Source organism: Siphateles boraxobius, unplaced genomic scaffold (assembly GCF_051911475.1).
Source record: "Siphateles boraxobius isolate OS27281-9 unplaced genomic scaffold, OSU_SipBor_1 1, whole genome shotgun sequence".
NCBI lineage: Eukaryota > Metazoa > Chordata > Actinopteri > Cypriniformes > Leuciscidae > Siphateles > Siphateles boraxobius.
In genome coordinates, this window is record NW_027508699.1 from 31,580,230 (window position 1) to 31,605,279 (window position 25,050).

The window sequence follows — 25,050 nt, forward strand, 5'->3', positions numbered from 1 at the left end:
TGCATCTGGAGACATACACCCTCACACAAACTAACTGAGGCATACTATGTGTTCCATAAGTGTACATGCAATAGAAATAATATATAACAAATATTTACACAATATACATGCAATATTTAAGCCCAGAGTTCAGGATTGGCAAACTTGCACATTTTTGCAATCATAACAGTTGTTCTGTCTGTTGCAGTGGGAGGAAATCAGTGTGATGGATGAGAGGAACACCCCAATGCGCTCCTACCAGGTGTGTAATGTGATGGAGGCTAATCAGAACAACTGGCTACTCACGCGCCACATCCCACGAGATGGAGCGCAGCGCGTCTACATCGAGATTAAGTTCACCCTGCGTGACTGCAACAGTCTGCCTGGAGTCCCTGGCACCTGCAAAGAAACTTTCAATATGTACTACTACGAGTCCAACAACGCCAAACTGTGGTTCATCAAGGAGAGCCAGTACATAAAGATAGACACTATTGCAGCCGACGAGAGCTTCACGCAGACTGACGTGGGCGATCGCGTCATGAAACTAAACACAGAAGTCAGGGACATCAGTAACTTGAGCAAGAAGGGTTTCTACCTGGCTTTCCAAGATGTTGGAGCCTGCATCGCTTTGGTGTCCCTGAGGGTCTTCTACAAGAAGTGTCCTCTTGCCGTTCTGAACTTGGCCCAGTTTCCCGACACGGTGACAGGGGGAGATTCGGCTTTGGTGGAGGTTAGGGGATCTTGTGTGAATGACTCTGAGGAGTTTGAGGCGCCGAGGATGTACTGCAGTGGAGATGGCGGATGGCTGGTGCCCATTGGACGCTGTGTCTGCAAGCCAGGCTTCGAAGAGAACAAGGACTACTGTCAGCGTGAGTTTTCTATGCAGCTTATTGTTCTCCTGTGTTGGCAACTTTAGATATACAGTGGTAGTTAAAAGTATTTAGACACGTCTGTACCCTCAAGTTACACTTTAAGATGTAGGGATGCACACAGTAAATTGGGACACTTTTCACAGTCATTTCAATGGCAATCACCCTATTGTTTGGTTACCGGCCAATATTAAAGTATTTTTCTTTATTGGTCGATATTGGATATATTAAATTGTGCATGCTCATTCCTCCTATTTTACATTTAGATTACCTTTGCCGTCATCTAAATCTCAAAATGAACACTAATAATTTAATGACACTGTTAAAGGATAGTATGTCGTGATTAAAAGTGATCCAAAAAAAAAAAAACCTTCTTTTGTATCACTTTTTATCACAACATCCTATCCGTCAACAACGGAATCCATTCGTTATGCTAAGCTAAGCTAGCGGCGGTACTGCCAGACTAAGACAATGCATGCTTGACTGAGAAAAAAATTTGTTTGCCCACCTATCTAAATGTAGGGGAGACAGTGAGGGAATAACCCTTATTTCAAAAAACGGTGGCGTTTTCCTTTAAATGTAATCTTAAATGTTGCAAATCTCAAAATGAATATCCTTTTTTTTATACTGTTGATTATTTTATTGTGATGCCTAAATTTACTTAGCATTCACTAGCATTTAAAAAAAAATGTTTTGGGGGGGGATTTTAATTTATTTAGTCAAAATAGTACAAATTTGCCATTTAACATTATCAGCTATAACATGAAAATAATTTTCAGCTTTGGTCAAAATTTTTATATTACTGCATCCCTATTAATATGTTTGAATCTCATTGCTTTCCATACAAAATATTCGGTGCAAACGATGCTAAGCCAAACAGAGCTAACCTTTTGTTTTCTTTTGCATTTACTTTTAAGTGTATTCTAGGTCATTTTTATTGGATGTTTGACATTATCAAGTGTATGCAATCTTTCTTTTAAATTAAAGGTACTTTCTTAGAAAAAACAATGCCATTCATGTATTTCAAGTTTGGCTAAATTTTCCAAATACGTTTTAGGGCCACTGTATAACAAAACCCATGTTTTTATGACTTTATTAGGGGATTTATTGGTTAATATGGCACGGTCTGTAGTGATGAAATATCCACAATCTGTTTTTTTAGCAGTTGCAGTCCCTTTGTATGTTTAGTGAGCGTGTGTGTGTGTGTTTGTGAGCAAATGCAAATAAGTTTGCAATGAAAGTAGCTGTGGGCTTCTGTGACTCATTCAGATTCACTCCGTGCCTTGTTTCCCTGAGTTTGGGAAGGTAGTTATGCTCCAGGATACAAATTATTGAGACATAGCATTCCAAAGACTATCTGTTCTGTTTACTTGCTTTGCAAATCCATAGGCCTCCAGCAGGCTGTCTTGCTTTTATTCAAGAGTGTGTGCGTTCATTGGATGAGTTTGTAGAAGTTTTCTTTAAAGAAGTCTATGCCAGCTGTTGAATCATTATTTTCAAATCTGCTTACTTTTGTCTCATTTAAGTGTAGTACTTGCTCAAACCCCAGATCTTCTAGATTCATGGAGTTTAATATTTAAACTATAAGGTACCAGTGGCCATATGTTTAAAGAATGTTCAGCACAACTGTATTCACAATAACGTTTTAAATTTTACACTTTTTTTAAACTAATATTACATATTTACATTCTTAATTTTCATTAAAACATAATTTTATTAAGCAAATTCATTATTCAAATACTATATGCTACATTTTGGTATATTTTAGAACAATGCATTTATATATATATATATATATATATATATATATATATATATATATATATACACACACACACACATACGTTTTGGTATATTATAATTTATCTATATATATATATATAAACTTTTTATTATTATTATTTTTCTGATCCGCTGGGATCAACCTCGCTTAAATTACTTTTAATTCTTCTTACATTATTCTTTTGCTGTTTTGATTTCTGCATAGCCTGCAAACACGTCACAACATTAAAAAGTAAATATCTAGCAACTCACACAGCTATCAAAGTTTAAAACCTCTTGTTGATTGAATTTGCAGCTCATCTACAAACTCCTACTGATCTTTATTTATTTGCGAGTAGCATCATTATGCAGTGTACTTTCTATTATCAACTTTGAGATTTTAGAGGACTTTGGAAAGAGGAGTGGAAGTGAATAAAGCATGACGGGAACATGAGTGTATTGTGGGGATGTTGTTCTCTTTCTTTGTGCATTGGGCTGCTTGCTTTCCATCTAATGGTTGCTGAGGGGGTTCATGTTGTTTGCTAATAGACAGGCTAGAACAACACAGAGGGACCTGCTGAGGAGTCAATGACAACACCTTCATGATGAAACGTTTACAGAACTCATACCGCTCGCAAGCAGATACCATCTCAATTTTTTTCCCCCATTTTTTTCTCCATTGATTTTGTGCTTTTTTTGCTCCGTTGCTATGAATTTTGTTTTAGTTAGCTTAGCTTATGCTAATTTAATGGTACCAATATCTACTTCCTGATATTTGTGAATGAGAGTAGAATGGCATTTTGTTGTCAGTACACATCTTGTTTAATTCTGAAAGTGGCATCTAATTAAAATAACAGAAAACTAGTTATTTTGTGTAAAAATATCAACTAATATATTTTGGAATTCTGATCAATCAAGAAAGATTGATCAAGATTTTGATATTTAAAGTGACTGTTGATATTACATCCGGATCATTCATAACTCTAGAAATGGATGGCCAAATTGAGAACATTGAATTTTAGGATAAAGTATCCTACATAGTTTTCCTTTTATGTATATTTCAGAATGTTAGAGGTCGACCGATTCATTGGTTGTGTGGTCATGAAATGGTAACACTTTGCAAAATAATCACACTTTTAGCATTAACTAAGGTTAATAAATGTTTTAGAAGTATTATTCATAGTTAGTTTAATTTCAACATTTACTAATACATTTTAAATTGAGTTTTAATTTTTATTTTATCTGTTATTACCTTCGTTAATGTACTATGAACTAACATGAATGATCAATGTACAATTGTATTGCTACAATATTATTACATGCAGTAAAAATGTATAATGCATAATTCATATAGATCATGAAAGCTAGCTAATACATCCTTGTTAACAAATGGGACTTGCAAAGTGTTAACTATAAAATTTACATAGGCTATGTTTCTAGGTTAAAGCTAAAGAAATACACATTTGACCTGTGATATTTTAATGTTTAAATACTTTTCTGTAGAGTTCGTTCTTTTGAACTTCTCATTTTTATATATTCATATTTATTTCATTTAGCACATTTCAGTTCAGCACTGTTTTACGAGTGTTACCTTTATTTTTAATCCCTGTATCCATTAAAAAAAAAAATATCGGTTGACTAATTGGTTATCGGCATGTACGGTCAAACCTAAATATCGGTAACGGTAAAATCCACTAGTGGTCGACCTCTAAACAATATGCTATTCCATTTCAAACATTTCCATGATCTCAAATTTCACAAAATGCATTTAACGCAAAAACACTGTTTTGAAACTAGAGATATGCCCGAAGCCCACTTCCGAATTCGGAAAGGCACGGAAAATAAATAACGCATTCTAAGGAGCCCCTTTAGGGACATGGATTGGCTTGCTGCTGTTGTCGGTTACAATTCATCAGAGTCAAGCCGAGTCAATTCAAGTCACTTTCATTTATATAGCGCTTTTTACAATACAGATTGTTTCAAAGCAGCTTTACAGTGATTATAGGAAATTAATGCAACAAAGATTGTTTTGGCTTTACAGCAGCTCTAGAAGAAAGTAATTTTCTAGCTTAAGTAAGTTTTTGACTGATTCATTTCCATTGTAAAAAATAATTGGTTATTAACTTAGGGGCCATTTACACGACACCGTTTTCAAATGAAAATAGAAAACTTTTAATGCGTTCTGGCCGTTCCTTTACACGACAACGGCGTTTTGGTGGCCAGAGATGGCAAACTTTGAAGTATGTTTTTGAAACAAACTACTAACACTTCAGGGCTGCGTTGCGGTCGTGTCTTGCCTCAGGTCCTTCATCTGATCTGGATACGGTCCGGATCCAGTTGACAATGGTAAACCTCGGGATAACCAGAGAGACTAATATTAGCGTAGATGCCATTCTTCTTATGATGGAACGAGTATATCAGCTGACCTAATTTATGCAGCCTATAATAATTTTACATGATTTGAATTATTGAAATTGATAATGTGCTATGTGTATGCCAGGTTAAAGAGAAGTGTTTTTAGTCTAGATGTAAACTTACCGTGTCTGCTTCCCGAACAATCAGATTTCACTTATTCAATTCAATTCAATTCACATTTATTTGTATAGTGCTTTTCACTTTACACATCGTTTCAAAGCAGAAAATCATTTACAGAAAATGCATGAGTCCACATTACAATTTAGAGTGATCTGTTCTCAGAGGTAACTGTCTTAGTTATGTATTTCAGAAATGTACATACAAACCACAGTTAGCTGAAACTGTATTAATTTAAACAATGTAATAATTTAAGGCAGAAACTATGAGCTCATTGAAGTAATGCATACATTTACTTATGTGAATAGAGTAAGGGGAGATGACAGATTGGACGCTGGAGGATTTGGTGCGCAACAGACCCTGAGTGCGTGTGCATGTGAAGTCCGCATGTCCCATTTATCATTTTAAGTTTCAGTAGGGTGCTCGTGAGCACCCCCTTTGCGGTCGATATAGGCACTGAGGCAAGCTCCGCATGCAGACTTCTTCCTGACAGTCAAAGTGACGTTATATTGCGAAAGTGCTGACACTTTGGAAGACAGTGTGTGTGTGTGTGTAGGGTGCCATTTGGTACAGGGCTACATACGCGTGATCGCAAATTTGACAAAACCAGTCTTAAGTAGCACGGGTATATTTGTGGGAATAACCAACAATACATTGTATGGGTCAAAATTAATAATTTTTCTTTTATGCCAAAAATCATTAGGATATTAAGTAAAGATGATGTTCCATGAAGATATTTTGTAAATTTCCTACTTTAAATGTATAAAACATTTATTTTTGTTAGTGAAAACAGCACAATCGCGAACATAAATGGATAACTTTAAAGGCGATTATCTCAATGTTTCGATTTTTCTGCACCCTCAGATTCCATATTTTCAAATATTCGTATCTCGGCCAAATATTGTCCAATCCTAACAAACCATACATCAATGGAAAGCTTATTTATTCAGCTTTCATGTGCTGTATAAATCTCAATTTCAAAAAATTGACCCATAAGACTGGTTTTGTCATCCAGGGTCACATATTTACAATATAATTAATTACCCAACTATATAATTACGAGGGAATGCAAAAGCATTGAAAAATATTTTGTCCTCCCATTTCATATAGTTTTCCTTCACCATGTACCTTTAGGGGCTCTATAGAATCCGTTATCTCCTTTCCGAATTCGGAATTCGGCTTAATAGCACCCATCCCTATTTGAAACCTTCCCTCCTTCTAATGCAGCAGGTCAAGGAATGGTCACTCTTTGCAAAATAATCATATAAGAACGTGCCAGTGTAATGATTTGCTTTCTACCGGTAAATTAACCTTATTCAAGACAAAGCTAGCTGTATCTTTTCCAGTTGAATCATTCAATCAATCATGCGAGAGGTCAGTGGAAAGGAGAAATAAGAACTCACCGAAAGGCCTTGGCAACAGAGCACAAGACTCAATAAATAGAGATTGACCGTGTTGAGCTGTTTCTCAGTGTGGTGGTCCACAGGCCAGCATGACGAAATGGCTAATCATGGAGGTTTATTGGCAGCACAAGGTCAGAGGTCACCTAATATATGGCCTGATCCTTCATCTCAGGCAGTGAATTATAGCTGGATGTGGGTATGTGTAAGCATAGGCTTTTTTTTTTATTTTTTTTTTACATCAGGCCGGCAGATGGCTTTTCATATTTAGTACATGAGTTATCCCTTTAAGCTCTGATTATATTGAGGATTTGTGAATGATCCTCCGTCTGTATTAAGCTGGCAGGCTCTCTAGAAATGGTTTCTGCTAGCAGTACAATAGCTGCCTCGAGACCACGCGGTTGTTTAATCGACAGGTAGACAACTCACAGATATTGGAAAGCTTAGCATGGGATTAGGAATCACGAAACTATTGCTTTTTGCCGTAGGCCACTTTGGGTTAGCGTGGAGCCTTATCGTTGTGGTGAGAGATGATCGACCACAAAAGAACAGAATTAGAAACTCAGATCCTTTTTCAGTACAGAAAAAAAAGATGTTTCATTGCAACAACATTTAAGGCTTTAGTTCACTAAGGCCTTCTCCACACAAATATATATTTTTGTTTGAAAATGCATATTTTTGTCTCCGCGTTTACCTTTCATCCACACTGAAACTGCGTTTTTGTCTTGCAAAAATTTTGCTTTTTGAAAATGCTTTCCCATTTGAAAATGCCGCTTTTGCATTATTTATGCTGTTTTTTGGGGGGAGGGGGTTGGGGGGGGGAAAGCGCGAGAGGTATGGGTGAGTGAGAGAGAGCGCGTGTGAGGGAGAGAGAGCGCGAGAGGTATGGGTGAGTGAGAGAGATAGGGACGAGCGAGAGGTAGTGCTGCGCGAATGCGCTACGGCGCTCTGCAATCAAATACGATTTTAAATAGGCTTAGTAAAAAAATAAATAAAAAAACAATCGAAAATCAATGTGTGGCGGTCAGCGTTGATATTGTGACGGGCCGCCACAAATAAATGAACGTATGGGAAACCCTGGGGTGCATCTGCAAAGACTTTCTCAACGCCGGGTTTAATTTATCACCTGAAATCCAAACATTCTGATCGCTACGCTGAATATGAGAGGAACGGAAAAGGAAAATGCCTCTGAGCACGCCCACTCCGTCTGTAGCGGACGTTTTTGAAAAGGCAAGGAAGTTTCCTACAGAGAAAAATTTAAAATGCACTTGACCAAATGCTCTTTGTTTTATGAGAGAACATTTAATTTTAAAACCTTTCTGAAGGCCACTAGGCCTGTACATTATTATTTAATGTACACATGAGTGGGGTCAAGTTAAACATTTGTTAACACTTTAGAATACGGTTCCTTCGTTAATGAATAACTACACAGAACCAATGAGTAACACAATATTAACAATCTAGTAACTATTATTAACTAACAAGAAACTCTGATTAACGAACTAGTAAGTAAAAGCGCACAGATGAAAGTGGTAGTTCACTATTAACTAATCAATAACTACTATTTTTTTAATGCTTCCCAGAGAACTACTGAAAAAGTTTATTAACAATCTAGTAACTACTATTAACTAAAAAGAAACTCTGATTAACGAATTTGGAAGTAATAGTGCACAGATGAAAGTGGTACTTCAATAACTAATATATTTTGTTATGCTTCCCAGAGAACTACTGAACATTTTCATAATTCATACAAAACTAATCAATAACCAATGCAGGATAAATGACTAGCACTACATTAACATTTGAACTACTACTGTAAACGAATACACAAGGTTGTTTACATTATCAATATGTAATAGCACAGCAGACTTATGATTTGGGAAAGCTGTTAATAATTGGCCTTTGCTGTCTATCAATTGAAATATGTTAAAGAAATGGATTTTTAAATGCAGTTGTCGGGACCTTACTTGTCCTGTGGCCAATTTTCCGGCATTCCTCTGGACTGACATTGAATCACTAGAGTCACAGTGACGACTGGAACATATTGAGTCATCAGCCATCCAAATACCATATAGAGTGAATTTATTATTTAACTTACCTCACAAAAAAATATGTTTTTATGTATGTCTCCTAGCTCATATGTTTGTGTGTGTGTGTGTGTGTGTGTATGTGTATCTTGTGAGTGAGAAGATTCTACACTTTATTGGCTTTTCATTAGTAACTACTGTAAGAATCATGGGAACAAACTAGTAATGACTCAAGTGTTACTACATACTTCTATGGGAATTACTAATTATTTGGATCCGTATTCTATTCTAAAGTGAAGATCATGGTAACTAACTAGTAATGACTCAAGTGTTACTATACTTCTAAAGAAATTTTCTAAAAATATACTAAAGTTCACCAAAAATCTCAAATGCTTGAAATGACTTTTGTGTTTGGTTGCACAAATCATGACTAGATCATGTAGTAACACTTGAGTCATTACTAGTTAGTTACCATGATCTTCACTTTAGAATACAGATCCAAATAATTAGTAATTCCCATAGAAGTATGAAGTACCACTTTCATCTGTGCACTATTACTTCCTAATTCGTTAATCAGAGTTTCTTTTTAGTTAATATTAGTTACTAGATTGTTAAAAAACTTTTTCAGTAGTTCTCTGGGAAGCATTAAAAACATTGTACTAGTTATTGATTAGTTAATAGTGAACAACCACTTTCATCTGTGCGCTATTACTTACTAGTTCGTTAATCAGAGTTTCTTGTTAGTTAATAATAGTTACTAGATTGTTAATATTGTGTTACTCATTGGTTCTTGTGTAGTTATTCATTAACGAAGGAACCGTATTCTAAAGTGATACCAAACATTTTAGTTTGAATTTTATTTTATGCTGTGCATTGTTGCAATGTGCTAAATAAATATTTGCATAATTTGTAATTGATTTATTCTTTGAAACTTTCACATTAATTTACGCAATTGCAATTCCTTGATTTTAGTAAAGCTAGTACACAGTCATAGCCATACATGCAATGGTACTAATAATTGGTATATTTTTTTTCGGTGTTTCGCTTTTCGGCCTTGGTTTCCTCTTTTTTGGTATTCGGTTTCAGCCAAGAATTTTCATTTCGGTGCATCCCTACTTATAATGGTGACTGAGTGCGACCTGGATGCATGAGAATTCAGCGTTTTCCGGCGTTTCAGTGTGAAAAATTAGACATTTTTGGAAAAAGCTTGAAACCGGTTTTGTAGTGGACTGAGAGCGTTTTGACAAGTTTTGAGCGTTTTCAAATGTATTCGGATAAATGTAGACATAGCCTTACAATTGTGTCATTATTTACTCATTCTCATGTTGTTTTGCATAAGTTCGACAAAAATAACTGAAAAGTGACATTCAAGCACAGAATTCACAAAAAGGTCAGTAAAATATTTTTTAAAGAAATTAATCATTTTATTAATCAAGAATCTATTAAATTGATCTAAAGTGACACTAAATGCGTATGTTGTTACAAAAGGTTTCTATTTCAAATAAATTCTGTTCTTTTGAAATGTCTAGTCCTGAAAATTTCATGAATTCCACTAAAATATTAAGCAGCACATAACTTAGCATATTAGAATGATTTCTGAAGGATCGGGTGACATTAAAGTGGGCTAATGGCTGCTGAAATTCAGTCTTTTTGCTCTTATGAAGCTTTTTTTCTTGCACTTGAGAGCCCTTTGTCACTGTTCACTTTCATTGTATGGAAAAGTGTAGTATGAACATTCTGCTAAACATCTCATTTTTTGTGCCACTGAAGAAAGAAACTCGTACAGGTTCGGAATGCCATTGAGGGTGCGTAAATGAAGATAGAATTTTCATTTTTGGATGAACTAAGCAATTAAGTATGTGGGCAAGGACGTTTAGAATATTTTGAGAATAGTGGGAGTGAAAGGACTTTTACTTTTCTCTGATGAAATTTCAAAGCAGAGTGAAATTCAGGGGTGAAAAAAACGAGAACACTTGCTTTTCACATTCTTTTCACAGTTTAATGGTTGTGGGCCAAGGTGAAATGTGAATTCACCCAAACGGCAAGCTTTTCGAATGTTTTCGAGGACTTGAGTGCTGGCTAAATTTGGAAACATTGCTTGACTAATGCCCACATGGGCCGTTATGTTACCTCTTCTGTACCATTAGTAACTGAAAATGCAGTGAGCTGCTGATATTCTGAATGAGTCAGTGGAAGCAAAAGGTGTTGGTTTCTCACACTTTTTTCCAGTGTTTATGCCCAGGAGACCTGAATCCACTCTCTCCTCTGAGCCAGCGCTCGGCAAACAAAAGGTCAGAGCCCTTGAAAAAGCGTGTCAGCTGCGCTGAATAGCCTCTGCGGTGAAACTGTCAGCAGGCTAATGTATTAAAATTAGGCTTTTTTGCTTGTCTTCTTTATGCAAGGAAGGTGCTAATGGACTCATTAGCCGGGCCCGCTCTGCCTCTGAAATGGCAGCCAGTTCTAATTACTGACATTTTCCATAGTGCTGTTTTTGTAATATCCGTGTTTTTCTTCAGCTTTTCCATGGTCGAGTTTCGGTAATGGTCATCTCTTCTTCCCAACGCAGGCTCTAGCAATGCTCAGAGACCACTCAAGAGATGAAACTGCTGGTCCCTGTTTAAATATTCATAAGGACTCATGGATCCAACTGTCTCTGAGAAACGTGAATAAAAAGGCTAAGTGCTTTCATTTAAAAAAGGCAACAAATAATGGAAAATGATGACATTCAATTAGGCTTGGCTACATGCTGCCCGTCAACGCTTCTCATTTGGAAATCAGCAAGGAAGTCCATTTGAATGTTGATCATCAGCATATGTTTGTTCAAGTCTGCGTTTTTTGACAGCCATGCATAAATGTGTTTTAAAAGGTGCAAGCATGTGTGTTTGGTTGTGCCGTGTTGTCTTCTGTGCAGGGTAGAGCGTTTGTACATTTCCATAGAGACCTCTGGATGTAGCACATTCCCTCTATGGTTTTCTCAGATGACGCATACAGTATGTTTTATGAAATATTAATATCCTTGTAGCCATGTATTTTAAAGTTTCTCATGCACTTTTGGGGTATAATGGCATTTGTCAGAAAGAAGGCATGTCTGGCTGGTGAGTAGATTGTGATATAGGGCAATGCTACACTTTCAGCACCGCTGTATCGAGCAGAACTACAGCGGACATCACATTATACAGCCTCCTTTACTTTCGAATGATTAAATAAATATACAATGGTTTGAATCACTTAGCTATACTTAACGTATCCTTTTGTATTAAAGGAACACCCAACAATTAAAATGTAGCCATTATTATTATACCCTCATGTTAGTTCAAACCTGTAAACTAAAAATGTTAGCGTTTTATGAAAAAAATGAGATATTGGTCTCTCATTTTCTATTAGCTTACGATAAATCAAGACTAGAGCTTTCAAACCCCAAAAAGCATCATAAAATAGTCAGTAAGATGCAATATTCCAAATCTTCTGAAGGTTAAGCCGTTATTTAATGATAACCTTATTTTCCTCATGCGAACTGTGACTGGATGATTGAGTCGAGTTGAACTCAAGGACTGAATCAGTTGGATGTGTGAACTAGATCAACTGATTTATTAAAAAGACTGTCTGTTCACAGTTCACAGGTAGCCAAGTATCATTGAATTTCAGTAAATAATGACTTTCATTTAACATTTAAGGTGTTTTTTTTTTGTCATTATTGAAGCTTGAGAGCCTCAGTCCTCATTCACTTTCATTATATTAAAAGGAGTAGACAGAATATTGTTTGAAAATTCATCTTTTTTTCCCACAGAAAAGAGGATTTTAAATGGGTGATTTTGAATGCTATGAGGTTGAGTAAATAATGACAGAATTAAAATGCTTCGGTGAACTATCCCTTTAAATAGATGTTATGAGAATCCGTCAGCAGTTTCACGATGTAAGACAGGTCATCATTTACTAACTCCAACTTAACACACAACTTGAATGCTGTTTTTATTATTGATTCCTTAATGTATATTTAATGCTGGATCGGATGTGGAATTTAGTGATTTGAATCGGCTGAAATGTACTGAGATGCACTTAATGAGTTTACTGTAAATCTATCATCAATCTTACCAGAATGGCCCATCTCCTGAACCTCAAATGAGTGATTGTTTTATTTTTTTCTTCTTTTCTTTGTGCTTCAGCTGATGTGTGACTTCTTTTTCTACATGGCATTATGAATTGGGCTGGCCCATAACCTTCACACTCCTGTAGGTAATTAACATGCTCGTGCTGTGTCTTCAGTCTCATGAGAGCTCTCATTAGCACAGTCCTCTTTCAGTGGGATTCATTCACAGTGTTGGGGGTCTATCTGATAAGAGCGTCTGTTCTCAGGTCAGTTATTGTGTTGCTGCTGGCTGCTCTTATCAGCTGGATGAATAAGGCTATGACTGTGTTTAGTGTTAGGATGGGTACATGGCTTATTTCTTTTGAGCTCTCATTTCCTACATGAATAGAAGAGTGGTCATTTGTCTTTGCATATGCCATGTTGAAGGTAGTTTCATAGAGCCAGACTTCTGAATATCAACAAAGTCTGGGCCATTTATTAGCACTGTTCTGTTTATCAGCTGATTTTAATTGAATTAATTTGTATTAGTTGAAATTGAATATTTAAATTGTGCAATCTTATTTCCCCTGTTTTTACATTTTGATTATTTGATGTCATCTAATAATGAACTACTAACACTGTTAAATGTAATCTTAGCAACATGAATATATCCATTTTTCATAATGTACATTATAATAGTATGATGCCTAAATTCACTTTTAGCATTTAAAAGGATAGTTTTTAGTGTTTTATTTTTAATTAGTCTAATTTATTTTGTCAAAATAGTATAGACTTTAAAGATCAGTTGTTTATTGATTATCAGCCATAACAAAACAAACAAAAAAAAACATATATGTTGTTGGCTTATCAGTAATAGCTTTCCTATAGCTTTCCTGTAGCTCAAATAGTAGAGCGTTGCCGATTGCAGGAACTGATAGCAATGTACATGTGTACCTTGAAATGCAATGGAAGTCGCTTTGGATAAAAGCATCTGATAAATGTAATGGCCAAAATTTTTATTTTGGTGACCAATATCTAATTTTCAAAGAACAAAATAATAGAAATTGAAACATTGTGATGCTAAATGAGTAATAATTATCTACGTATCTGTGCTAGGTCATTAATTAAATGATAAAAAAATTAGCAAGCTTCAATTCAATGATGTTCCAGCTGAAAGTTTTTCTGTGTTGTGTTGTACTGATTCAAATCTTTCCACCAAGATTCCCAGAAATTGCATAAAACCAACCAGTCAGATTGAGGCTTGGTGTTTTGAAAAAAAGCTCTTGCATCAGATGATCGGTGAAACTACTTTTCAGGAAACCACAATGAGATGTTTTTAGCTGGGTAGATATTTATAATGAATGTTTGGGGCTGTTCCTGTGTACAATTTTTAGATTCTGTCAAATGTCGCTTGAGTTTGTTTCTATTTTGACACAAGGCTGTGTATTTATAAGAAACAGTCAGTGTGTTATATGTTACCCAAGGTACTGATGTCGGATAGTGTCTCACTGATTAAACAGAATAACTGACTTGTACAAGTCCCTGTGCGCTGTGTAGATTTCAGCCATCCTTTCTTTCTCTCCAAGTAACCCTACACGTCCAATGGCAAAAAATAACCTGGTGTGTACTGTCACAGGGATTATATCATTACGAAATTGAGATTTGCTGTCAAAACACACCACTGGATACATATCCTCAATTGCACTCATTGCACACTAATTTTGGTTCGGTCTCTTCCTCTCTTTCTTTTTTCTATCACATCTTTGAGTTTTTTTTTTTTTCCCCTTCCGTCTCTCTACCTGACCCCTGGAGGCCTGAAGCAGGCCATTCATGCTGTCTGCGTCCGCCACAACCAATTACAGTTCCAGGAGAGACCAGAGCAGCCCAGACACCTGTCATCTTCCACTCCTCTGTCCTGGAACGCAATATACTTTCTCTCTCCACTGACTCCCTCTGACGACTCCTCTGTGACGTTGGCTGATTGCCTCCTACTTGGACTCTTTTATTCCATCTCTTCAGTTGGCTTATCTAGTTCCTCTCTGCTCCATTCTTGTGCCCTTCTGTAAGTCTTGCTGTCCTGCTCTCTTTTGAAAACTACATCATGATTTTTAATTTTTTTTTGTGCAGAATCCAGAAAACTGAATGGTATCAGCGTGATGCTTAAAAACGGGTGAACTGGTTAGACCGGTGAACAGGTCATATTGGGATATCAGGATCAAATCACAGTCTTTGTTTTTGATATGATGATTAAATGTGAAGCATGACAAATGGAGTAATTCTGTGTTCAGGTCATGTCAGAATAACCACATTTACAATATGTTTTATCCACCAGTGGGGAAACTCAGCATTTTATTTGAATCCTGATTTTCTGAGTTATGTTAGTATCAATAAAAAAATAATAAAAAATAATAAAAAAAACAACATTGACAATAATGTGTGTTATATATTTTGACAACACAATTTAGTTTGTGGGCATAATTTTGTCATTTTTGTAAAAAAATACAACCCAGGCTCATTGGAAATGTGGCACTTTCAAAGTGAATGTCCGGTGAGTGGAACCAAAAGCATGTTCAGGTTTATCTGATACAGATGAATGTGAATCTGGTAGTGTTTCATTACTTTGGTTTGGTTGTCGGCCTACATATCGAGATAGTTCTGAATTGAAATGTCCAGTAAGTGGTTCTAAAAGGTTAATGGTCTATCGCGTTTGAAAATAACGTACCACCTACACCAAACCCTAACCTTATACCAGAGTGTTAACAAAAGCAAATATGATCTAAAAACACATTTGCTATAGCAACCATGCCATTTTAGTTTGCTTCTACAAGTCTTTAAGCTCTTTTATTGTGACTCAGTATTGCATGTGCAATGTTGTACCAGGTGTGTGTACTGAGCAAGTCCCCTATGGAGCTGGTTTTGTGATCAAATGTCAAAATGTATTAGTTTACAAATGATGCACTATGATACACGTGTTTAGAGGATCATATTGTGCAAGGAACTGGGTGAAAATAAGTATTTATTAATAGCTAATCTGCCCGAGTAGTCATCATTTTTGTGTGAAAAGGAATAAAAGTTGTTGCTGTTTTACTTCCTCTAGTGTTCATTTTTAAATGGAAACTGCAGTGATTTGTTTGTATTGGTACATTTTTTTTGAGTTTTGGGAAAATGTAGGTAGAGGCGCATCTTTCCAATGAGCCTGTGTTAAAAAATAGCTGTAAAACTGGTCAAATATTACATTCCCCAGTGCATCCATCCATTTATTCAAATGGATCAAAACCACTTTAACATGTGTCACTTCATATTTACGATTTCTGAACTCAAGTGAGAACTTCCCAGGGTGACTTAGAGGCAGCATTGGTATACACTGTAAAAAATAAAACAAACATAAAAAATAGGAAATGTACTTCATGTGGTAACATCTAAAATACTGTAACTACTAGCCAAAATATGATTTAATATGACTGAATCAACCTGATTACATTCGGTTATACATCAGTAAAAAAATAAATTTAACAGTCAGATTGGGAAGTATTTTTATAGTGTAATGCTCCTCTGAGGAAATCTCTGGGACAAGTAGTGTCCGAACATTTCTGGCTGGGTCCGCCACACGGTCAGTTTGTGTAGATTCCCTTGATCTTTCTGTGTCGTCAAAGTGACAGCAGAAAACAGATCCTGGTTGATTTCCTGTGGGTCCCTCTTACAAGCGATTAAGACTAGGCTGATTTGATTTCACAGTATGGAAAGTGGGTCATGGCTCTCAGTATTGAAAGAGCTGGTGAAGCTGGTCAACCAGCATCTTCTTTTGTTAAAGTTGATTAACTGAACAACTTTAAAACTGATAGTTTAAAAGTCTGGTGAGGACACCAGCATCTATAGACACATGCTGTGTAACCACCAATGTTGTTTTTTAACAGAAGTGAGGACAGACTAAGACAAGGATAAATTCTCCAGCCTTTCCTCTTTTTAGTGTCTCTGCTCTCTATAGTGTATTTGTGACCCTAAAAAAGTGTTTTAACACTGTGTCAAACATTAGTGGATTATGTCCATAGTTAATGTGGTTACTCTGCTTGGAGATCTGTGTGAACTTCATTCATTCACTAAAAATCATTGGGTAAAAGTCATAGAGATGGCTTATAAAATAGTTTGTTCTGATAAAAATATTCTGCACTATTTACTTTTATGTAATAATATTATGAATACAAAATTAATCATTTTAAATATAAATATAGCATGACATGAAAAATGTATATTTTACTACATTTTAGTAAGTAACATAGTCTATTAGATTACAAATTGAATGTATTCAGACTATACTTATTAATTGCTTTTAGTTTATTTTTGACCAAACTTGTTTATAACAGATCTGAATAGGATTGTTTTGTACCATTACTCATTACAGCGAGATGGTCTTTCTGCTGGGCCTTAGGCCTGTCGCACCTCCAACGGTGCCTTTTGTGGACTATGCATGGCAGAGGCGTCCTTTTCTCTGAGGCAGGCTTAAAAACCTGACTGCATACCACACGGTTTTGCTGCAGGGTCTTCAGCTGGGCACCACCGCTCATTGACGTTTCGCCCCTTAACCCAGAACGTCTCATGGTGGCGGGGCAGTGAACAGGGACGTCTCCCTGACACCCCCTGCAGCAAAACCTAACTTGATGTTACTCCCCACGACTTGTCTCGTCGTTTCAGCCAGAGCCAGTGGCTTGCTTTCTCAGCTTCCTCAGAGAGCTCTTTGGTGGATCTGCTCAGTGTGGCTCCCCGTAGTCCCAGGTCCTTGAGCAAACGTGATATTGATCTGCCCACAAAGCCTCTGGCTCCCACCTCCACCGGGTACAGCCTCACATTCCATCCACTTTCCCTGCACTCCGCAACCAGGTCTGCATACTTCGCCTTCTTTCTCTCGTAGGCAGCTTCCAGACCCTCCTCCCATGGCACTGTCAGCTCGATTAGTATTACTGACTTCACAGCTACAGACCACAGCACCACATCTGGTCTTAAGGTGGTGCTGCATATCTCCTGTGGGAACTGGAGCTGCCTTCCCAAGTCCACTTCCATTTTCCACACCGCCCCTGGTGTTAAAAGCTTGGCAGGTTGTCTCTTGCTGGTATGAATTACGTCTTCCCCCTGCCTAATGAAGTGGATCCTGCATCGGCTCTCTGATGGACTCTGGTTGTTTGCCTCCTGTCGACTTTTCTCCAGCACCTCTGCCAGCTTTCTGAGCACTTGGTCGTGCCGCCATCTGAGCCGCCCTTGTGTCAGTGCTGTTTTACAGCAAGACAGAATATGCTGGAGTGAGGCATTGATGGTCCCGCAGAGGTCACAGGATTGCTCTGTTCCAAGCCATTGGTGGAGGTTTTTAGGGCTCGGGAGGGTGTCGTACGTTGCCCTAATGAGGAAACTGAGCCGAGCCTGCGGCAGTTTCCAGAGCTCTGGCCAGCTGATTGCTCGGCTCGTGACACCCTCCCAAGTTGTCCACCGCCCCTGCTGCCCCTGTACTACAGACCTCACTCTGATCTCCTCCTGCTCAATCCTGGTGACCTCTGCAACAACAAGGTCCTTCCTCTCCTTCCTGCTTGCCTTGGACCATGGGATGGGTGGCTTGCTCCATCCCAGACCTGCCCGTCCTGTCTGGACCATGCCCACGACTTGTTGATGTTGCAGTCTTCCCATCACCTTCTCCACCTCCTCCTTGGCCCTCCACTTCCTTCCAGTCTCAACTCTGGCATTTGCATCAGCCACTGTCCTGTCGGAGGAGTCCCTTAATTCCATCACCAGCCTTGCCTTCTCCTGCCTATAGCCCAGGGTGATGGATTTCAAGGGTAGCTGGAGTGAGTTCCATCCATACAGGCCAGCAGCTGAGAAGCACCGTGGGAGGCCAAGCCATTTACGGATGAAGGAGTTGGCTTTTGCCTCCATCCGGCTTACGGCTGATGAGGTGACTTCGCACAGCTTCAGAGGCCACATCACCCTTGGGTACAGGGTGAAGTGATAACACCACACCTTGTACTTTCCAGGTAGCTGGCTTGCATCAATCTTGGATAGGCCTTCTGACAGCTGCAGAAGGATGATTTTCCCCATCTCCTTGTCTGAGAGACCAGATGTATAAAGTCTTCCTAGGCTTCGGATGGGCTGATCCACGATGCGGGGGATGTCTTCCCCGCTGATGGTGAAGGTAAGTCTGTCATTTCTCTCCCCCTTTCGCAATGAGAGGCTCCTTGACTTCTGCGGCTTGAACTTCATCCTGGCCCAGGTGATCAGCTCCTCCAGCCTCTTAAGCAGCCTAGCTGTGCATGGGGCAGTTCGTAGGAGGCAGGTGATGTCATCCATATAGCTCCTTAGGGGCGGGAGCCTCTGGCCTGAAGGCAACCGGACCCCACCCACCACTTGCCTTGCCCCGATCAAGATGACCTCAAACGCTGCCACGAAGAGGATGGGGGAAATGGAGCATCCCATTGCAATCCCTACTTCCAGTTGTTGCCAGCCGGTGGTGAACTTCTTCAGTGCAAAGCACATGTGCATATCCTGGAAGTAGTTCATGATCATGGTCCTGATGTTGTCTGGGATGTAGAAGAATTCCAAAGCGTAGGCTATGAGCAGGTGCGGCACTGAGCCATAGGCATTGGCTAGGTCTAACCATATGACATGCAGATCTTTCTTCTCCCTCTTCGTGGTCTGGATCTGTTCCCAAATCATGGAAGCATGCTCTACACAGCCAGGAAAACCTGGAATCCCGGCTTTCTGGCAGCTGGTATCAATGTAGTTGTTCTCCGTGAAGTAGGTGGACATTCTTCTTGCCATCACGGAGAAGAAGATTTTCCCCTCCACATTCAGTAGAGCTATGCTCCTGAACTGCTCGATGGTCTTGGCGTTCTGTTGCTTGGGAATAGAGACTGCCACTGCCCTCTGCCACTCAGATGGTATGGTCTGCTTAGACCAGGTGATTCTCATCAGGGTCCATAACAGCTTCAGCACTCCTGGACAGTTCTTATACAGCTTGTACGGTATTCCGTTCGGGCCTGGTGCTGAAGCAGATCTTGCCCGCTGGATCACCTGCCTGACCTCGCTGAGCTTGGGTGGTGATACGTCAAACAGGGCTGATGGTTCTGAGGGTCTAGGCACATACCCTGGCGAACCTAGGGGGTTGTTCCTTGCTGGGTCACTGTACTGAGTGCGGATGTGCTCCTGTAGTTCTTTTTTGGAGATATCCAAGGTTCCACTTGTCTTCTCCTCAAGGAGTCCACGTGCATGCCGAAATGGATTCCTGAAGAAGTTTGATCTTTCCTTCTCTTTCCTTTTCCTCCGTCTTCTAATGCGTTCTGCCCTCCGCAGGTTAGCAAGGCGTCTTCTGATCTCATCCCAGAGAGCTTTCAGGCCCTCCTTCTCAGACTCCTCTGCCTTCCTCCAACGCTTGCGAACCTGCCTTCTACTTGCCACCAGGTCATCAATCTCTTTTTCCCTCCTTCCCTTTGATCTTATTGCGTCTTCTCTGATGGTCACCTCGCCATACCTGTTGCTGCATTCTTCATACAGGATTTCCCCGAACAGATTTAGCTTGGCTACCACTGACCCGCGCAGAGCTTTTTGCAGCAGCCCACTCAGATGTTCGTCCAACTTTCTCCACTCCTCAGCTTTGTTGGCCTTTGGCCACTTGATCTTATTCCTTCGGAGTGGATTCTTCAGGTTCCTGGCCCTTTGGCTCAACTCCGTTCTTGAGTCACTCGGGGGTGCAACTGGGTTCACTTCTTGGGGTTCATCAACATCCCTTTCTTCCTCTTCCCTTTCAACCTGCCCTGCCTCTGCAACATTGGGCCCATTGGCACTATGGTTGTCAACCCGGCCTTGGATCCCATTTGTCTGACCTGCCCTTACCAGGGCAGTGCAAGGTTGCATTAGGCTACCACCACCACACTTCTTCTTTCCCATGTGGATGTGAAGTCCCCTCAGAGTTGTTGTTCTTTCCCAGCCGCACCCACACTTCCTTGGGATCTTCTCTTTTGCCGATATCCTTGCGTTCGTTACCGTTTGGTCCGTCCTTGTTGGCCCTTCTTTCATCCCGCCTCTCGGAGGGCCGTCGGGTTGTTTTCTTTGTTTCTTCTTCGTAGTAGACTTTGGGTGTCTTCCTCTTGAAAAACTAGAGGGTAGGGTTACTAGCCCGCCTCTCCCGGTGCAGTCTATCCTGCTGCCACCAGTCTCTCCTGGTTGTCCTCCAGTCTTCCCTGGACTCCAACTGCTCTATTCACAGTAGCCACTGTCTCCAGAAATGCATTACTCATTACAGCGAGATGGTCTTTCTGCTGGGCCTTAGGCCTGTCGCACCTCCAACGGTGCCTTTTGTGGACTATGCATGGCAGAGGCGTCCTTTTCTCTGAGGCAGGCTTAAAAACCTGACTGCATACCACACGGTTTTGCTGCAGGGTCTTCAGCTGGGCACCACCGCTCATTGACGTTTCGCCCCTTAACCCAGAACGTCTCATGGTGGCGGGGCAGTGAACAGGGACGTCTCCCTGACACCCCCTGCAGCAAAACCTAACTTGATGTTACTCCCCACGACTTGTCTCGTCGTTTCAGCCAGAGCCAGTGGCTTGCTTTCTCAGCTTCCTCAGAGAGCTCTTTGGTGGATCTGCTCAGTGTGGCTCCCCGTAGTCCCAGGTCCTTGAGCAAACGTGATATTGATCTGCCCACAAAGCCTCTGGCTCCCACCTCCACCGGGTACAGCCTCACATTCCATCCACTTTCCCTGCACTCCGCAACCAGGTCTGCATACTTCGCCTTCTTTCTCTCGTAGGCAGCTTCCAGACCCTCCTCCCATGGCACTGTCAGCTCGATTAGTATTACTGACTTCACAGCTACAGACCACAGCACCACATCTGGTCTTAAGGTGGTGCTGCATATCTCCTGTGGGAACTGGAGCTGCCTTCCCAAGTCCACTTCCATTTTCCACACCGCCCCTGGTGTTAAAAGCTTGGCAGGTTGTCTCTTGCTGGTATGAATTACGTCTTCCCCCTGCCTAATGAAGTGGATCCTGCATCGGCTCTCTGATGGACTCTGGTTGTTTGCCTCCTGTCGACTTTTCTCCAGCACCTCTGCCAGCTTTCTGAGCACTTGGTCGTGCCGCCATCTGAGCCGCCCTTGTGTCAGTGCTGTTTTACAGCAAGACAGAATATGCTGGAGTGAGGCATTGATGGTCCCGCAGAGGTCACAGGATTGCTCTGTTCCAAGCCATTGGTGGAGGTTTTTAGGGCTCGGGAGGGTGTCGTACGTTGCCCTAATGAGGAAACTGAGCCGAGCCTGCGGCAGTTTCCAGAGCTCTGGCCAGCTGATTGCTCGGCTCGTGACACCCTCCCAAGTTGTCCACCGCCCCTGCTGCCCCTGTACTACAGACCTCACTCTGTACACAATAACTGTAGGATAACTAAAACTTCCTTTTGTATTTAATAATAAAAAAATTGAAAAAGAGGCAAAATATAACATTTGATTTTAATTGTAAGTTCATGGAATGAAATATCCAACAAATTGTCCATAATTTATTTTAAAAAAACCTAAAAGGCCATCATTTATTTTAAAGCGTCAAAAGGTTTTATGTATTTCCCCCCCCTCAAAGTATTACAAAAATTATGTTACTGTCTTAAAAGTAATACAGAGGTCTATCAAATCTTTGTTTCAGATTATGTGCTCGATGAAGTTTTGATTGAATCTCTCAAAGGGGAATGACTCTTTGTAGCTCATAAGAAAAACAGACTTCATATTTTAAAAGAGAGCTCTGTGTGATATATGAACTCATGGTGATATATGAACATGTTATAAGATGAAAACAGATGTTATGAAAGGTTTTTCTTTAGTCCTGCAAAATACATTTGAATCTTTTGGGGGACATTTTAATCGTCTTTTGGCAGATTGTGTTCATATATCCCCTCTTCCTCTCACCAGCGTGTCCTGTCATATATCAGAAGAGGTGTGTGTGTGTGTGTGTGTGTGTGTGTTAAATCTGTATGTGTGGCAGTGTGGAGCAGCAGTCAGTCGAGACCCACCTGATCCCTGTTAAGTTCATCTGAAACAGCAGAGGATCTTTGAAGGTCAAGTGCTCCCTGAGCAGCTACATTATTCCTGAGCTCTCTCTCGCTCTTTCTTTCTTTCCTGTGGTAGAGGGTCAGTCAGAAGTCGGAGACCTCTCGCTGAAAGAGAGCTCTTGAAGCTCTGTGCTCGCATTGGGGCAATTTTACCTCATGCCAGATGTTTAGTAAAGGGGGACTGATGGGTGATGTGGAACGACTCCTTGAATAACAATCTGAGGGCCGTTGCCAACCCCCCTTTGCTCACATCTTCACAAAGCTTCAGTGTTAGTCACTTCTGGAATCAAATACACAGCTGCACCTCATTTTAAGACTACATCACCCTCTCTTCCTCTTCCTCCTCCTCCTCCTCTTATTCTCTCAGACTCTGAGCAAGTGAAATGAATAACATTTATTCCCCAGTATTTCAAGTCTAGGGGAAAAAGATGGCTGAAGAACGTACGTAGCAGTAAATGGTTGTATAGTTGGAAAATCTAAGGTCCAAATATAGATTGCCTTTTCCCCCATGGGACGATGCAGCCTTAATAGTTGTGCAGAACACCACAGTTATTTTTGTAAAGGTCAACATGAAACGCTGGTTGCAGCCCATTTTACTTCCGTAATCTGATGTATTTTCAAGTGAAATGGGGAAAAAAAATGTAGCTCAGGAATTTTATTAATTGGTCATTGATTGGATTGTGAAATTGGACGTTAGTTATCGGTGGAGGAGATGAAGAGATGAAAAATAAGACAAAATCTCCTAGCAAATCTTTTTCAAATCTCAAAATAAATATCCCTTTTTCTACATTGTGTACATTTATAATGTTCTTAGAGGACATAGGGTTAAATTTTGATATATATATATATATATATATATATATATATTTTATTAGTTATTGACCATAAAAAGAAAATAATTATCGGCTTATCGTATTGGCAAGATTTGTTATATCCCTTGAATAAAAATGGGTAACACTTTACAATAAGCTTCCATTTGTTAACATTACTTGCCTAACATTAACTAATGGGACCTTATTTTAAAGTGTTCTACAAAAAGTGAATAGTGAGAGAGATGTGAAAAAAGTCCATTTTAAAATGATAAGCCGAGAAGGACATGGAGGTTTACATAAATAGGGTTGCATGTTGGGAGCCAGCTGCCTTATTTCTGGAGGAAATGGAGAATTGACTCCTCTGATCCGTGGCGATAAATTCCAGATGTGTTTGAATGTTGTCAGACTGAAGGCCATGTCCGCGTTGACCTCTGCGCTGACAACACCAATCACAGCCCTGAGAATTGGCGGCTCGCTGTACGAACGAGCCCCTCTGTGGTGCTATGTTATCAATAATGCAAAGGCTCCGGTGCTTCCGCCTGCAGTCTGTTTCTCTCATAACCCAATTTGCACCTCAGATCCCCACTTTGCCTTCCTGGAGGCTGCAGCCTTTTGTCCTCTGTGAAGTGTGGTTGCTCTCTGCCTGCTCCGACATTGTCGCTCTGGCACTTAAGTTCAAGGACGCTGAGTATCACAAAAGAAAAGCTTACTTTAAGCCATACAGGCCAGGTTTTTTCATCTTCCGTCATCTTCAAACCTTGATGTGTTTTAATTTTTCTGCGCTTTTGAGTCTCTGACACTGCTGACATGTCTGTTATTAAATAGATTGTATTATAGTTGTTATCACACCAACATCACATACATGTAACATGCTTGAACATTTTAGTGTGTTTTTTTAAATGTGGTCAAGGCAAGAGCAGAGCATGTGATATGAGATATGTGCATGTGTGATGTATTGGAGTGCAAGGAGGTGATAAGTATTGCTCTGAATTGATTAGTCTGTCAGAGGAGGTAAAGATCTGCACCTGCTTCATCAAGCAACGCTTCACCCTCACAGATTTATAACTGCCACCCACCCCCTCTGCCTGCCACCACACCGCAGGAAAACCGACTCAGCAACCCTGCTGGAAACAACGGTTTCCAAGAGCATTTACTGTATGAGCAGTATAAGGTATATTTTTGTGTATTTTCATGCTGTGTTTGGCTGGTCTCCTATTCTTGCGGGGCCAGACTTTTGCACAAAGTCACTTTGCAGCTTGTTCTAGGCTACAACAATCGGCTTCCTTGACAAGAAGAGACCATCTAACTTGCATGCATATAGTAATATCTTTTCTCTTTTTTTTCAAGTTAATTTTAGTTACTTTATTGGATTTTAATGTGACATTTAGAGGTAGGTAATCTTGAATTCAGTGATATCACCTTAACAGACTGGTGTGACATAAATAGCCACATTTTTGATTGATGATTGATTGCACAGAAAACACATTAGCGTAAACATTGAGATTTTGTCAGCACCAAAGTATTAGCATTCAAACGT

At 39.8% G+C, this 25,050-nt stretch overlaps 1 protein-coding gene across 4 annotated transcripts in view; it reads left to right on the forward strand.

The window, feature by feature from the left end:
- The window catches only part of LOC143741087 (ephrin type-A receptor 3-like), a 162,370-nt gene that overhangs the window by 32,000 nt on the left and 105,320 nt on the right, over nucleotides 1–25,050 (forward strand). For all 4 annotated transcript variants that reach the window (XM_077233431.1, XM_077233458.1, XM_077233448.1 and 1 more), the window contains one exon: nucleotides 188–848. In XM_077233431.1, the coding sequence (XP_077089546.1) occupies nucleotides 188–848 (661 nt within the window). The remainder of the gene's footprint in view (nucleotides 1–187; nucleotides 849–25,050) is intronic.